General features: G+C 42.0%; 1 protein-coding gene across 17 annotated transcripts in view; it reads left to right on the top strand.

The window, feature by feature from the left end:
* CEP170 (centrosomal protein 170) overlaps nucleotides 1-17380 on the top strand; it is a 198655-nt gene that overhangs the window by 41980 nt on the left and 139295 nt on the right. Inside the window, exon 1 of one of the 17 annotated variants that reach the window (XM_065589133.1) lies at nucleotides 1080-1290. The exons of the other annotated variants lie outside the window; for them this stretch is intronic. Coding sequence (XP_065445205.1) covers nucleotides 1219-1290 — 72 coding nt within the window. The 5' untranslated portion in view covers nucleotides 1080-1218. Of the gene's footprint in view, nucleotides 1-1079; nucleotides 1291-17380 lie in introns of those variants that run through there. 17 annotated transcript variants of the gene reach the window in all.

The raw sequence follows: 17380 nt of genomic DNA, 5'->3' as shown, positions 1-17380 counted from the left end.
CGGAGGCATGAGGGCTGCCCGAAGCCCGAGCGCTACCGGCTTCACGGTTTGCCGGGCAGCCTCCAGACCCTGCACTCCCGGCTGGGCGCTTCCCCTCCCACGCTCCAGCTGCGCTGGGGAAGTGCCGGCCAGGGGCGCAGGGTCTGGGGGCTGCCCGGCAAACCGTGAAGCCGGTAGCGCTTGGGCAGCCCTTTTCGCGTGGCTGGGAGGGAGGAGGGGGAGTTAGGGTGGGGACTTTGAGGAATGGGCGGAGTTGGGCCGGGGAGGGGGCGGAGTTGGGGCAGGGCCAGGGGTGGGAAAGAGGTGGGGCCAGGGCCCTGTGGAGTGTCCTCTTTTTTTATTTTTTAAATATGGTAACCCTATTTTTCGTCACTAACAATTTCCCCTTCCAACTTACGTTGTCCAGGCACTTGAAAAATTTCTATGGTAAATGTTATTCCTGCATATATTGTAATAGTTCTGCCCACACATCAGTTTTTCTTTAGTCTCCTGAAAATTGTATTTAAGCAAGGGAGAACTTTCAGGTGTTACATATCAGTGTTTTGCTGAAAAAAGTGGGCTAACTAAATACTGAAAGGTTTTTAGAAGTATCACTGTCCTTCAAATAATTGTCTGTCTGCTATACACACCTAATGGTAATTGGTTTGTTTTATCTCTTGTCATGGGCAGTGCTCCATGTTTATTCTTTGTCATACATCTTACCAACAAAGAAAAATATGGAGTTGCAGCTTGCTCGAATGAGACCAGTGTTTGATTTCTAGTAACTTTGTACTAAAATCCATCTGTTTGTACTTTTTCATTTTGTTTTTTATCACTGTGAATAATAGTGAGTAAACCAAGTTACACTAACTCTATATTTTATTTTAATTGCACAGTAGAAGGTCACTTAATTTATAAATTTCAAAGTTTTGTTTAGGACTAAACATGAGGAGAGAATGTTTAATGTTATTTCTAAAACATGAATAGGAGAGGTGGAGCTCACTCCTGCAAGGTGCTGAGTTCTCCAATACTTTTCAGCCTGAGAACCATATAAAGTAACCTTATGGTCACTGATTATTTTCAGTCTGTCTTCTAGAGCTGACTTTCCTTGTTATGTATACCTTCTATTGTTGCTAGGTATCTTTGTCCATCTCTATGGACAGCACGTGTAACGCAACAGTTGCTATAACTACTAACCATTCAAAGTTCATTTTGATAGTCTGCTTATAAATTATCTTGATGACAGCATTAGACTTAGGTCAGCCTGAGGTTTCATTCCAAGGAAACTTTTTTAGCCAAGATTATATTAAGGTACATATATTTTTATGTTTTGCTAGTTGAACTCTGTAGCATATACCAATAATTAGACATCTTAGCTTTATTGTCTGAAGTAGCTGTGCAATCCTCTGAATAGATCGTGTTTCTTTGGTTTCAGTCAGAGCCACTGGTTCATAGAGTTGATTCTAAGAAAATTCCATTATGCCTTCAAGTACAAAAGAGCAGCACTGTTATCTGTTGTCTACTTCTTACCTCTCTTCCCCTGTCCTTCCATTTCATTAATGTATTGGAGGGTGGTTGTTGTTTTTTGTTTGTTTGTTTTGTTTGTTTCATAAGATTTTTAAGTTAGTAGGATTTGCACAGCTCTCTATATTTTACAAATTAAAGATGTAAAATGCCTACCTTAAATCTCAAGTTTGATTGTCAGTCAGCAGCCTATACTTTGATCAGAGAATTGTAAATATTTTATTAACTTTTTTTATTCTGTATTTAAAAGAGGAGAAGTAGTGGTAGTGATTGTCTGGAAAACATTGATTTTTTTTTTACTTGTTTTAGGAGACTAGAATTATAAACAATAAATGCTGCATACCTGTTTTAGGGTTGCTTCATCTTTGCAGTGACATTTTATAGGCTAAAATAGTGTGTTCAATACAATTGATTTAAAAAAATTTTGCACAAATTTTTGCACAGAGCATGTTAGTTAAAATTCTGCAAAGAGTATGGTTGTTTGTTCAATCAATATTCAGTACAGAACAGTTTAATTCCTTTTTACTTAAAAATACCAGTCTCTGTTAACTGTAGTTGCTTCCAGACTATAACTAGGGGAATTATTGATGGGTTATGGAGCCTTTTGTTGAGAGGTTGCTAGTTGAAATCCAGTCTATGTGGGTAGTAATAAAGTCATTATCTGACTACTTAGAAGACTTTGTGAAGTGTCTGGATGGAGCCATTCCCTTTCCTCGTGAAAAAACTTCAAATATAACACAAGCCACTACCCTAAATGACATATAAGCACATTGGTGGAGCAATACCAGGCAGCTTGAACTGATGCTGCCTATTTTACTCTGTAGATAAAGAGCTTTAGACTCCAGGATTTTCCAGAGTGGCATGTTTTCTAGTGCAAAATTGACTTTTTAAAAATTTCTGAGGAGGGGAGGAAAAGAGTTGACGGTAGATCAGAAAAATTGTAATCTTTAAGATTTGAAATAAACATTTTCTTTATTTAATTTTTGCATCAGGAAACATGGTGGGCTAGTACTGTAGCTGTGGGGTTTTTTTTGTCCTGAGATTGGAAACAATGATCAAGTCTTGTTACAGTCGGTGAAACTTGATATGGGAGCTCAGAGCACTTCTGTCCTTTCCTTTGTTTCTCCCTCTTTTGGCAATATTATAATTGTTGCTGCACTTTGACTGTATATCTTGCTGCTTTACCTCATTACCCATTCAGTAACTTATATATGGATGCCAGTTTCTGTACTATTACTGCTTTTGTGCTTGTATATCAGTCAGGTTTTCTTCTTTTGCTATTTGTCATGTGACATGAATTATATCTGTTGCAGAAAATGGATTAACATGGTTTTGCTTCAGAATTCATGATCAGATTTGTGCTAATTCAGTGGTATGTTCTGCTCTCAGGTATATAGCAAGTTTAAGAATCCCATTGAAAAAGCAATGTGCAAAGTGATAAGTGTGAAACCCAAAGGCATGGGAGTGTGACGTTTCTTAACTATCAGAGTAGCTGGATGTGCTCTTGTTTCTTCAGGGGCTGTGGAGACAGTTAACATATTTCACACTATCTTGTGCAGTCTAGCATGTAGGAAAATTGAGATTTAGAGTGGAAAGAGAGCCAATTCTATCTTGCCAGCTTTTTTTAAAAATGCAGTGCTTATTATCTAAAATGAGATACTTCTACCTTTTTCAAACCTTTTATAAAACTGTTTCAATATTGCCATTTATTTAGAAAGCTACTTACTGAATATTAACTGTTATTTAATAATGTACCCTGTAGTTCTGTAGTCCTCTCTAAGCATGTGCTAAACTTGGTGTTACCATAGGACACTACAGATATTTACAAGCCTATTTTCTAAAATGGTCCTCCATGTTTAGAAAAGTAATTATTTCTCTGAAAAGATGGATTGTGCAGTATTGTAATGGGTTATTTTCATGCAATATTTTCTATGCTTACTGTATGATAAAAGAATATCTTTAGAATTGTTTGAAAGAACACACAGTTGAAGCCCAAGGAAATTAGTCAAGAGAAATAGTATTATTCATTAGGAAACGAAGCAGATCTGAAGTGTTAGACAAACTTAAAGTTGAGATTTGAATACTCATAGGACTCCTCCAGAGAAAGACAAGGACTGCAGATGTTGAAATAGGGAAGAGCCAGGAATGAGGAAGAGAGACTATAGTAACAGAAGAGAGTGGAGAAATCCAGTAGAAGAGAAGTTCCAGTTGAAGGCAAGCATCAAGTACTCAGATGGGGAGGAAGGCTAGGGGAAAGAAAACGTGAAAGCACAAGCAACGTTGAAAAAGAAATGGTGAGGTTTGAACAGTGGGGAGCTTGGCAGTAACAAAAGTGAAGACACAACAGTTCTTCGTGAAGATCAGATCAGTAGTGACATAGATGTTGAATATGGGGATGAAACCAGAGATGAAAGTCAAATACATTTAAGAAAGTGGGAGGCAGTGGAGTCAGCCTGTTCATCAGTGTGGAATTTAAAGTCACTTCTCCTGCGAATAGAGAATTGAACAGAGAAAGTCCTAGAAATGGAAGATGGTCCATAGAGACAGGAGATGATAGCCACTTAGGGCTTGTCTACACTTACCGGGTTATTGACACAAGGCAATCGATGCATCAGTGGTCGAGAAGACCCGCAGATCATTCTCCCGTCGACACCTGAACTCCACCAGATCGAGAAGAGTAAGGGGAGTTGACCGGAGAGCGTTTCCTGTTGACATCACCTAGTGTGGACCTTGCAGTAAGTAGATCTAAGCTACATCGATTTGAGTTAGCTATTCACATAACTCAAATTGCGTAGCTTAGATTGATTTTTTCCCCATAGTGTAGACAAGGCCTTAGGGAGGAGGGAGAGAAGAAGATGAACAAGAATTTGAAGAAACTGACATAAAAATCCTTGCAAGTATGTACAGTAGACGCATCATATCAATGCCCTTTTGCTATGTTGCTCCTAAGTTGCTGTTAAGGGGTGTGTCATCTGACCAAAGGCAGCCTGCTTTTTCTAATATGTAAAATAGCTACAGTACATGCTAACAATCTGTAATTGTAACAATATGATGTATGTTTATTATTATTGCTTCAGTATTACGTTAGTGTATGTACTGTACATTTTTAAACATGTGCTCTGTTCTGCATTTGTAGCCTATTATCAAGACTGTATCAGGAAAGCGGTATTAAATGAGTTAACATTATAAAAGTATCAATTTTTATTTTTACATTTTAAGAAGAATCAAACATCAACCATGACAAGAAACGCCACCTTTTGCTCTTACTTGTAAACATTTTTTGTACTTGCACTTAACTGTAATACTTTGTACGCACTGTAAATTGTCCTGGATTAGGATATCTGCTAAGCAAACAATAATAATACTGTAGTAACCTAAATTGAAGTATTATTCCACGTCAAAGTGTATTCTGTTTATACAGTGTGTATCAACTTGTAAATTAATTAAAGAATGGATAAACTGACAAATTTCAGGTGACAGAAGTCTTAATTTGCTTGGCTTCTTCTCAGTCACAGTTTTGTTCTGAAAATGATATTCAATGTCCCAAAGAGACCTGTAGACCCTGTCACCAAGTTCCTCTAGCTGAGAATAGTGCCAAAGTGTGTTCAAAGCCTTCAACAACTCAGTTTGTTGGAGAGAGAACTTCATCAAAATCATTCTCTCTGTCTTTGTTATGATATGTTTCATCAACACAATCTCATTTCTCTGGCCTTGCAACAGTTGCAGTGCTCAGTAATTCCTCATCAATTAGCTCTCCAAACATGAGCAAATCCTCAGCCACAGCAGCTACTGAGTTCTCTTTTTTCCTTGTTGACTGGAAGTGGAACATCATTTGGGGGGTTGTCAAACTCTTTAATATCCTCGTCTTGCACACTTTCCACTGGTACAGCATATTTGTCTTTCCTGAAACAGTTGGAAATTGTCGGTTTTACATCTTGCCATGCTTCAGCAACAAGATAAACGCAATCTAATACATTTACTGTTTTCAGGAATGTCTGAACATGTGTGTTAGGGTCCACATCAAGAGCAACAATAATCCAGTTTGCGATTATTTTATACATCGGTAATGTCCCTTCATGTTCTTAATCACACCTTGATCCATAGTTGCATCAAAGATATCATGTTGGGGGTAAAAATTCAAGCTGGCTGTTAATGAGAACCACTCCTTGAGGGTATGCGGAGCAGTTATCCAATAAAAGGTATATCTTACAGCTCTGCAAGCGAAGTTGAGGATCCCACATTTAGCCAGTTGATGAAAATCTTACCTGTCATCCAGGCATTCATTGAACTGACATAATTGAGAGGAAGTTTACTGAAATCCTTTGGAAAGCATCTGGGTCATTTTGACTTCTTGATCATGAATAGCAGGCGTTTGCCACTGCCATCAGTGTTAGCACAGATGAGCACATATACCCTGTCCTTTAAAGCTTTCCTTCCTTCTAGCTTTCCCTTTTTTTTCTACATGTCCTCTGTCACAGAGCCCTTTCAAATAAAGTCGTGTTTTGTCAGCATTGTAGATGTCAGCCGGTCAAACCGTCTCAAGAATGTGAGGACGTTTTTTGCACTGCCACTGCTATGCTCTTTTTGGTAAGTGACACTGAAGCATTTCTTCCATCTGGTAAAGCAACCATCACTTGCCTTAAAATCGTTCAATCCAAGTGAAGCGACAAACTGGTGGGCTTTTTCCTTGATTGCCAGTTGCTCCATGCACTCTCTTCTCCTTGAACCATATAAAGAGAGACCGGTTGAAATCAAGGGCTTTTCCTTCACACTTGCACTTACGGCAGCTATTTGATAGTCTGTCTTCATATTTAGCCAAAAACGTATCCTTCTGCTTCCATATTCTGAATTCAACCTACCTGTGCAACTCCCATTTGACTACAGTTTGGTTTTGAGTAGCCCCCGGAGTTTGACAGTATCGGATAATCTGTATTGTTTCTTTCAGTAACAGACCTCTTGGCATTTTGTCTGTTTTTGCCACACAAAAAGGATGCAGGTAAGCAGAAGATGTGATGTCACAACATCACAAATGTTGCTCTTATGCGGCGACTATGTTGCTGTTACCGAGTGGACAATTCACAGTGGGGGAAGTGTTCCCAGGGGAAATGTTGCTCGTAAGCAGCAGTTGCTCTTCCAAGGTGTTGCTGCTAACAAACGTCTACTGTATAACTTATGCATGTGTGTATGTTTGTTTATGTATACATATATAAATGCAACTGGGTGTACTTCAACAGGCTGTACATTAAAGCATTGCAACTCAGATTCAAACACTGAGGTAGGCATCCCCTCCAAAGGCCTTATAGGTTGATTACTCGTGAACGTCTGACGTTAAGGTGTTATATAAAATAATTTTTTCCATTATAAGTAATAATATTGTGAACGCATGATTTTATCATGACTCTTGCAATATTTTTGTTTTCTGTTTTTCATAGCTCCAGCTCTTGGAATCTAGTTATATGAGAACTTTATCTTAAAAAAAGGTGGTCTTAGTCCTCAGATTTACAGAGGAAAACTTAGAAAAAGTGACCCAATGGCATCCTAAAGACTCGTAAACCAAACAACAAATTAGAATCCAAAATTTATTTTTTAAAGTTCTCATGACTTTTATGCCAATTTTTTGTTTTTTAGGGCCTGACTCATGTTTTTTGTAATGCCTAGGGTTGGAAATGCTGAGATAGTCATAGCTGTGAAGAAAAGTAGGGAGAATCACAACAGTTCAGCATATAGTTCCTTTTAGACTGAAGCACAAAAAGGCAAAATTTGCTCCAACAGTGATACCTTGAAAAAATGAAAAATCTAGTGGCATCCACTTTCAGTTTCTCAAGGGCTCTTGAACTTTCAAATACTCTGTCATGTTTTTGGATGAAGTCCAGACCAGCCCAGGGGTCATGTCACTGCTTCTCCTGTAACCCTGAATGCTCTAAAATGTTTTGCTGCTGTGTGTTAGGCAGCAGCTCTAACTCGAGCAGCCTGGTTGTTACACCACAGCCACACTCTGGTAACCAAGGCTGGTGGAGACTACTAGCCAATTGACACAACACACTCCTAGTCCAGAACTTCCCCAAAACTACCTGTCCCGGAGTGTCTGGTCCTCTCCTGAACCATTCAGAGAAATAATAAGGTTCATTTTACCCTTCAAAGAGACAATTCCCAGATGCTAGCCACTTTAACTGAAGTTAACAATTCTGTTCAGACACAGCACGGGGTTGGTTTAGTTTAAAAATAAAGCAAGTTTTTAACAAAAGGCATAGGTTAAGTGGTACCAAGTACAAGAAAGAAAGGTAGGGAGAGTTACAAGCACATACAAATGAAAATACTCATCTAGAAGTCTAAAACTCAAGCAAGCAGGTTCGGTCTTTAAGATGGTTTCTCTCCACCAATTATTCTTTGTCCAAAATGGCTGGCTATCTCTCAGATGGGATCTCCCACAGAAGTACAAGGTGCCAGTTTCCCTTGTCATCTTAGGTGAAAGACCTTTGCCTAATCAGGTTTCTCACCTATATTCAGTTCCCAAAGGCTTCAACCCACTTGTTTGAAGGACTCATCTTTCTCAGCATGCCCTTTGTCTATCTAGTGATGGATGACAAGATGGCTTCCTCTGTCTCCTTGTAATTTCCATATTCACTTTTGTCCCCTGACTCCGGATGACCTCATGCTGTTCTTCCATTGCTGTGGACTTCTCATCCCCCAGCTGATTTACATGTAAATAGGGCTTTTACATAAAATAGTTGGTTTTGGTCATGCCTTGATTAATTTAATTGAAGACAGGTAGATAGATGCCTTTCCCCTGTCTGTGAGAAAACCTGTTTAATCAGCAAAAAGAACAGGATTACTTGTGGCACCTTAGAGACTAACAAATTTCTTTGAGCATAAGCTTTCGTGGGCTACAGCCCACTTCATCGGATGCATAGAATGGAACATATAGTAAGGAGATATATACACACATACAGAGAACATGAAACTCCCAACTTTTCATGTTCTCTGTATATGTGTGTGTGTGTACATGAAAAGTTGGGAGTTTCATGTTCTCTGTATGTGTGTATATATCTCCTTACTATATGTTCCATTCTGTGCATCCGATGAAGTGGGCTGTAGCCCACGAAAGCTTATGCTCAAAGAAATTTGTTAGTCTCTAAGGTGCCACAAGTACTCTTCTTCTTTTTGCGAATACAGACTAACACGGCTGCTACTCTGAAACCTGTTTAATCAGCTTCTTTTGGTCACAGATTTGAAAGCATAATATCAGTGATTGTTTGTAATTCCACATATGGTTCTAATACATACATTTTACAATGATAGTAATCACCAATGTGCACTGGCTTTCATAAAAAAACCTTACTTGATACACTCATATAATAAAGCAATATTGTATACAGTCAGTTGATTGATTTACTTATTTAAAATTCAGAACCCACGCAAGAGACTTATCTTCCCACCCCCCATTGCTAGGTTGAATGGTTTGTTAACTCTTTATGTAAATGTGTCTTCATTGTCTCTGCCTAACAATCAGGCTGGTCAGCCAAGCAAATACACTTCCCATTGTTTAGGGCAGACTGGACTTAGGCATTCCTTGTCAAACACATTCCAATAATATAATTCTAGCAGGTTTCCATAACTCTTTGTACACATCCCATACATATTGTCATGCAAGAAATATTAATGATCAGTGAATTTAGTATTTCAGTGATATGTGACATGCCACCTATTGTGTATGTTATGTATCATGACAACAATATATTAGGTATAGCGAGAACGTCAGGCCTGGCAGGAGTTGCTGACACAGAGTAGTGAATCATCAATGGGCATCTGTCACACACCCCTTGTTTGTTTCAGTAGATTGTGGAATTGTGTGTTAGCTTATTGCTGCCATCCCAAATCTCAGTGGATATGTTCATTCTCAAGAGTTATATACCTTAAGTTGCAAAATTTCTTGTAATTGCTATTTTTTCTATTCCATGCCTTCAGGAATCCCAGTGTAGTGTCCACTGTCTTCAAAAATCCTTATAATAGTTTGTGGTGGTATACACGGAAAGTAAAGCATTAATAAGGGTTTACCTTTGTCAGTCTCTTTCCAATCTGATATGTAAGATATTTGGCTTTCTGTATTCTGAACCAACATAATGAGTGAATTGAATTTTGTGTCTGAAATATAATTTTTTGTCTCCAGTTGCTCAAATGGAGTATTTAAACTGTTGGGAGATGGTTGTTGGTTATTGCTATAATCTGTTGTGCCACCAAGACAGTATTTCATCGTCCCTGGCTTCTGCTATCACTTGCACATGGTGTGTTTATTCTTATATCTCACACCAGGTTACAGACCTGCTACACACTTCTGTAATTTTGCAGTTTTCAGATGAGTACATGGTGTGAGTTTAGGTTTTAATACTTGGAGGAATGGGAGTTGGGGCTTCACACTCCTATAGCATTGCATGTTCTATGTGCCAAAACTTTCATGCCTTCTAAAAGTAATTTTCAACTTTTAATTAGGATTTTGCAATGCATTCCACTACTATACAAATTTCATCTTCCATGTATTTACTTTGTAGTGCAAGCAAGCAGAAGCCAGGACACTCATGGTTTGAAGCATGTTCTATTTAGTATACTTACCTGGCTTGCATTCTTGCACGACTATAATAGCCCATGGGTAAAAAAATAATTACTTTTTGTTGTGCATATATAGTTCTTCATGCAGGTCCTTCCATTTTACAGTGATGGTGCGATTATTCTCTAAATGCAAAGATTGTGGGCAAAACACGATAAAAATCACAATTAAATGCCAATTTCTTTATTTTCTCTGTTACCTGATCATGGATATTATAGAAGCCTTGCTAAAATACTTTATAAAAGGAAAACAAAGAAATAAAGTAGAGGATTAAATTTTAGATCTATGCCTAATCACTGTTGTTTTAACAGATGTTTTATTCAAGTCTATGGATGCAGACTTGCCCTAAAGTGGATTTTTATGTAAGGTATACCAAAGCACTAGTGTTCATAACTTTGTATTTGAGATAAATCTAATCTTGAATACTACAGTACGTAATTTTACTCCTGTGTAAATACTGCATGTTTTTTTAAAAATATATATTTATTTATTTTTATAAACCAGCATAGTGAGAGAACCCATTGTTTCCAGATGGTAGAATAAACTATCACCCAGAAGGTGAAAAATTCTGAATTGTTGTGATTACTGTCCATATGAGAGAATTTTGGTGTTCATATTTCAGATCCATTATTCCAGCCAAAAATAACTTTTATTTTTTTTCTTTGTGTGTACACATTCTTATTTTGTACCAATTTTTACCACTTTTCTGTGGGCAAATGTTGCTGGAACTGGAGCTTTTACATCCTGAACATTTCCTTTCCAATTCAGGTTCACTTAGAATACTGGTTAATGTCTAGAAAAATGGAATAGACCTTTTTTCTGAATATCATACAAATGTAAATAAAACAAGAGAATTCAATTCTCATATACCAACAAAGTCCTACCTTTTCAGCCTGAGAGCCGCATGTTATTCTGAGTATCAGAGGGGTAGCCGTGTTAGTCTGAATCTGTAAAAAGCAACAGAGGATCCTGTGGCACCTTTAAGACTAACAGAAGTATTGGGAGCATACGCTTTCGTGGGTAAGAACCTCACTTCTTCAGATGCAAGTAATGGAAATCTCCAGAGGCAGGTATAAATCAGTATGGATTTATCATACTGATTTATACCTGCCTCTGGAGATTTCCATTACTTGCTGATTTATACCTGTCTCTGGAGATTTCCATTACTTGCATCTGAAGAAGTGAGGTTCTTACCCACGAAAGCGTATGCTCCCAATACTTCTGTTAGTCTTAAAGGTGCCACAGGACCCTCTGTTGCATGTTATTCTGAAAGGATCCAGAGGTTGCAGTTAGTACTTTGGGGCAGATTCTATGTTCTGTTCTGCTCACTTTGTACTCCTCAACTGGTGCAAGGAGAGCAGAAAGTTGGAGGACATAGAACTGTTGTAGCTGGTTCCTACTTCCACACATTCTCAATGAGCAACATGTGCATCATAGGCCAGGGGTATCATAGGCCAGGGGAGGCTAAGCCTCCCGTAACCCAGGCCATGGCCCGGCCCGTGTTCCTCCCCAAGGCCACGCCTTTGCTCCCCCCTCCCCTGAAGCTGGTGGGGGCTCAGCTCCAGCCGGTGGCCTGAGGCTCAGGCCCATGCTCAGTGCTGGGGCTGGTGCTCTAGGGGCTGGCCGGTCGGCAATTCGGGGCTCCTCTGGCCATGGGGGATGGGGGAAATACTTGGGACTCCTCCTGGCCGGGGGTGGGCTCAGGTGGGGGTTGGATCCAGTGGGTTAGCCTCCCCAAAGGGGGGTTCACCCTCCGCCCATGATGAACAGGGTGGAGAGAAGAAATAGGAGTTTAATGCCCGCTGGGGACCACCAGAGTGCAGAATGCAAACAACATTATGTCACAAAATGTATTTGTGCTCGCTGTTGGGAAATTGACTCCTATATTGGTGTGCCTCACAGTTTGACTTGCTGCCACTGCAAACCATTACAGTACTGAATTGCAAGATTGATTGTTTGCCTTTGGAAGGTGGAGAGGACAAAGCAAGCTGTTTATTGAGAAGATGCAGCTGTGTATTTCAATTCAGTGTGTGTGTGTGTGTGTGTGTGTGTGTGTGTGTGTGCGCGCGCCTAGCGCACTGGAGCCAGAGAAATTTACCTAGTGGTATCCGTAGAGAAGTGGCGCTCATGCCTTGTGGCTATAGCCCTTTCCCTGGCTTCATGAGGCAGCGCCATCCCAACCCTTTCTCTGTTCCTTCTTATCGCCTGCAAGTGGAGTCAGAGCTGTGTGTGATCTCAACCCCACAACCTCTCACCTGGTTAGTTTTTTCTCTTGTGGTGTATATAGGTAGTAGTACCCTTAGGGTTAGAGTAGTTTGTTTCCCTTGGCAATGCCCTCACTGGGATTTAAACATTGTCCTTCGTGTGGGGGAGCGAGCCCCAACAGTGATCCCCACATGTGGTGCTTGCTGTGTCTCAGTAAGGCCCATATCAAGGAGCATTGCACGATATGCAGATCATTTAAGAAACGGATTCAAGTGGCTCAGGAGCTTCTCCTGAAGCAGCATCTGCTCAAAAAGGCCAGGCAGCGTACTTCAGTAAAACACCCTCATTGGGTCAGATATCGCCTTTGGGCTCAGAGTGCTGCCACTTCACATTCCAGAACATATGCCTCCCTGAAGAAAGAGAGGAGCCGTTCCCTGCTGAGTGCACCAAGAAAAAGGTTGCACAAGACCATACAAGGCCACTCCAGGTCTTGGGGTGACTCTTCTACCTCTCCCAGGAAAAATGAGCATGGAGCTGGTGCTGGCATACAGGATGGCGCAGGTACCTCTAACCTTTCCACAGTACCTAGTAGGGAGGTTAGAAACCCTGTACCATTGACTCCCCTGTACCGTTGATGTCCATTCTATCTTTTGGTCATCTGTTAAGTCTGGTACTGACGAGGGAGATGCTGGGGTACCAATTGTTTCCACATCAGCAGCGTATTAAGCAGGTATAGACCTCCTCTGCCTTTTGGTCCTGACCTTTCTTTTGGTGCAGGACATTGCCAGGGCTGTGTCAACTATAGCCCCTTCAATTGAATGAGCCAGCGAACACTCGGGTCTGTTTGCACTCCACCCCAATGTTCCCCTTCCACAGGTTGTGGAAATAGGGCTCGTTCTGGAATCAGAATGGGGGACCTTGGTACCAGGAATCTCCTCGGCACTGCTGCATTCGGCACCACAAATGTTTTCATGGTGGCTTTTACAGCCCTTGACATCAGTACCATCAGATACTCTAGTACCACTGTTCCCTTTGGGACCTACACTGCTTCCCACATCAGCATGTTCCGTACTGACAGTACAGGATCCATCAGCAGTGCCTCCTCGATCCTCGTTCTGGGTGATGGATGAGACTGACTGCATACCCATTCCTTCTGGTCTTGCTCCACTCTTACCTCAGGATCCCTAGGCTTCTCTATGTCTGAATTGGGGTCATCATCCTCCCACTCTCCATTACCCAACCAGCATCAAGGGCTGTCCACGGACAGTTCCGGTTACCGGGACTGGCGTGCATCTCATGGTCAGGTCCCTGGCCCAGCCCCTACTGGTCTCCAATGCTTTATCCATGTCAGTGGCCTCCATTGAATCCAGGGGATGCTCCTTGGTTGCAGAGGTCTGCTGTTTGTCTTGCTCAAAGGCGAGATTGCCAGCCAGTCCTGCGGTGGTGTCTATCAATCCACCGCAGGCCCAGTCACTGGTGATCCTTCTCCGTGTGGAGCCTCCAGAGTCATCCCATCTGGGTCTGTCAGCCCTGGAGCAGAATCCAGCTTTGGCTAAGTTAAGAGCCTTATCTTTGTCTCTGGATGATGCTGTGCTGCCTGGCTTCTCCACCCCTACTGGAGGATTTTAAGAAGTACTAAGACCTTTTGCAAAGTGCTATTTCCCTCGGTATCCAAACGGAGATATTGCAGGAAAATATCCATGAACTGGTGAACATTTTACAGCCGGCTGCCCCTGGGAAAATTGCCCTCCCTATCTATGATGTGCTCCTTGAACCGACTAAGGCCTCTGGAGCATGCCACTTTGGTACCCAGGATGAAAGCTCTGTTTCATCCCCGTGCAGCAATTTGAGTGGTTTTACTCCCATCCGGCCCCAAATTCCCTAGTTGTAACTGCAATGAACGAGAGAGCAGGGCAGGTTTAAGTCCACCTCCAAATATAGGGACTCCTAAACAATTATATCTAATGGGCAGGAAGATCTACCTTGCAGATGCATATTGCTAACCAGCAAGCTTTGTTTCCCAAGTTTGGCTTTGTTAACTGGATAGCTACGATAAAGTTCAGACCAGCAGCCCAAGGCCTCGTGCATAGGAGCTAAGACATTCTTGTAGTCCATGCTCTGCATTATGGACAGTTTGGCAGGGAGATAGCCTCTGCGGTCACCATGAGGAGGGCTTCCTGGCTTCAGAATTAGGGTGTTGTCCCCAATGTCCGGCAAGCCATTGAAGATTTGCCCTTCAATGGCCAAACGCTGTTCTCGGACAAAACTGACAAGATGTTGCATTCCTACAAGGACTCTCTATCTACCCAGCGGTCCTTGGTGGTGTACACGCCAGCAGTGAAGAGGCAGCACTACAGCAGCCAGCAGCAATACCATCTGCAGCGCATGTTTGGCCAGCCATTTCCTCTGGTCAAGGCAGAGCAATAGATCCCACAGGAGAAAGCAGTTGGGCTTGGGATTTGAGCAGTTCACATGCCCTCCCCTGTCTCCTTCCAAGTGCCCATTTTGATTTCTCAGTCCAGTTGTTGCTTCTCTCTTCTCATCTTCATCCAGTTCCTCTCCACATCTCCTCACCACCCTCCCCTCCCCATCCCTCTTTAGGTACCCCTCTCACAAGATAATGCTCCTCGAGCAGGTCCATGCTCTGTTGGTTTTGGGAATGGGGGAGGAGGTTCTACCTGAACACTGGGGTCATGGCTTCTACTCCCAGTACTTCCTGGTACCCCTACCTTGGATTTGGGAAAGACCTATCCTCGACCTTCATGGCCTCAACAAATATATTCAGTACATGACAATACCACCACAGTGTGTTATGTAAATAAACAAGGAGAAACACAAACAAGATTGCTCTGCCTGGAGGCAATCAGTGACAGCTCTACATTGAGGAGAACATTACTCTGATAGCCATTCACTTGCCTGGGATCAGAATCATTTTGTGAACCATCTCAGCAGGTATTTTTCCCTAAGTCACAAATGGTCCCTGAAAATAAGGGTCCTCCAGGTCATCTTCACAGTTTTGGGCATCCTGACAATCAACCTGTTCACTACAGAAGACAACAGGAAACGTCATCTGTTCTGCTCTCAAGGGGAGCTCAGTCCAGGCCCCCTGTCAGACGCATTCCACCGCAGTTGGCAGTCAACTCTCCTGTACACCTTTCCCCCAATCCTGATCATCCCTCAGGTCATCCTCAAACTTCAGGCAGATCAGGACAAACTTATTCTTGTTGCCCCGGCGTGGCTAAGATGGTGCTGGTTCTCTAACCTTCTCACTCTCTGTTCAGCCTCCCTTATCGTTTCATTTACATCTTGAGCTGCTTAGTCACAATCACAGTGGCACACTCAGCTCCCGGCATCTCATGGCATGGCTGCTTCATGGCTGAATGAAGAGGAAGAGCAGTGTTCAGCGTCTGTCCAGCAAGTCCTGCTCAACAGTAGAAAGTCCTCTAACAGAATGGCCTACTCAGCTAAATGAAAGCCGTTTTCAGTGTAGTCATTAGCCAGTGGAATTCAACCGACACTGGCTTCTATCCAGGACATCTTGGAGTACCTGCTACATCTTCAGATGTTGGTACTTGCACTTAGTTCATTGGAAATGCATCTGGCAGTGATATTGTCATTTCATCCCTCTGTTCAGGGAAGATTAGTCTTCTCTGATGCCATGGTAACAAGGTTCTTAAAAGGACTTCTTTGTCTACATCTCCTGGTCAAACAGCCGTTTCCCCAGTGGAACCTAAACACAGTCCTGGCAGCTCTGATGCGTCCTCCACTTGAGCCGCTAGCAGCTTGCCCCTTTCCACTGTAGTGCCAGAAAACTGCTTTCCTGGTAGCGATAACCTCTGCAAAGGAGTGTGTGAGAGCTGCAGGATCTAAGGACAGACTTTCCTTATAAACAGTTCTCCAAAAACAAGGTGACTTTATGACCACATCCAAAATTTGTGTCTAAAATTGTCTTAGTTTCATTTGAACCAGGAGCTATATTTGTTTTTTCCTAAGCTGCATTCATCTCCAGGGGAGCATTGGCTCCATATCTTTGATATTAGGCCTTTTATCTGGACAGAACTAAACAGTTTCATGTTTTGCCTTTATTGTTTGTCTTGTATGCAGGCCTCATAGAATATCAGGGTTGGAAGGAGGTCATCTAATCCAACCCCCTGTTCAAAGCAGGATCAATCCCCAGACAGATTTTTGCCCCAGATCCCTAAATGGCCCCCTCAAGGATTGAACTCACAACTCTGGGTTTAGCAGGCCAATGCTCAAACCACTGAGCTATCCCTCCCCCATGAATGGTCAAACTGTCTATTTGCAGATGATCTCCAAATGGATAACATCCTGCATCAAAACGGCATATGAAATAGCCTCATCTATGCCCCCCATCACTGGGTATGAGCTCATTTTACAAGGGCACAAGGAACATGCATATCATTTCTCAGTGTATTCTTTTCTGTATTGGACATTTGAAGGACTGCTATGTGGTTGTCGATACTACATTCATGAACCATTACACTCTAACCTCATCTTCCAGGGTGGATGCAGGCTTTGGTAGAGCGATCCTGCAGTCCTTGTTTATGTAGACTCAGAGCCTTGCCTCCTGAGGGTGGGTATGGCTTGTGAGTCACCTAAGTGGAAAACACAGCTGCTACAACTCGAAGAAGAAGAAGAAGAAACGGTTGCTTATGGTAACTGTGGTTCTTTGAGATGTGATTCTGACGTGTATTCCACAACCCACCCTTTGTCCCCTCTGCATTGGAATCTTGTGTTCGGTGCAAAGGAACTGAGGGAGGGCTGCCTCATGTAGCCAGTGAAGGGGCTATGGCCACAAGTCACGAGCGCCACCCCTCTATAGGTACTGGGAGGCAAATTTCTCCAACTCAGGTTTGCTGGACGCACACACGTCGAAATGGAATACACAGCTGCATCATATCTCAAAGAACCACAGTTACAGTAAGTAACCATTTTTCTCCTTTCCAGCTGCTAAGAGGGTAAAGCTTTAAATTTCAGACAGTTGTTAGAAGATCCAAAAGATGGAGCCTCCTTTTCCAGCAGCTGGTAGTTTGAGTAGAGGTTGGACTT

Source organism: Chrysemys picta, chromosome 3 (genome assembly GCF_011386835.1).
Source record: "Chrysemys picta bellii isolate R12L10 chromosome 3, ASM1138683v2, whole genome shotgun sequence".
Lineage (NCBI taxonomy): Eukaryota > Metazoa > Chordata > Testudines > Emydidae > Chrysemys > Chrysemys picta.
This window is presented reverse-complemented; position numbering and strand designations above follow the sequence as displayed.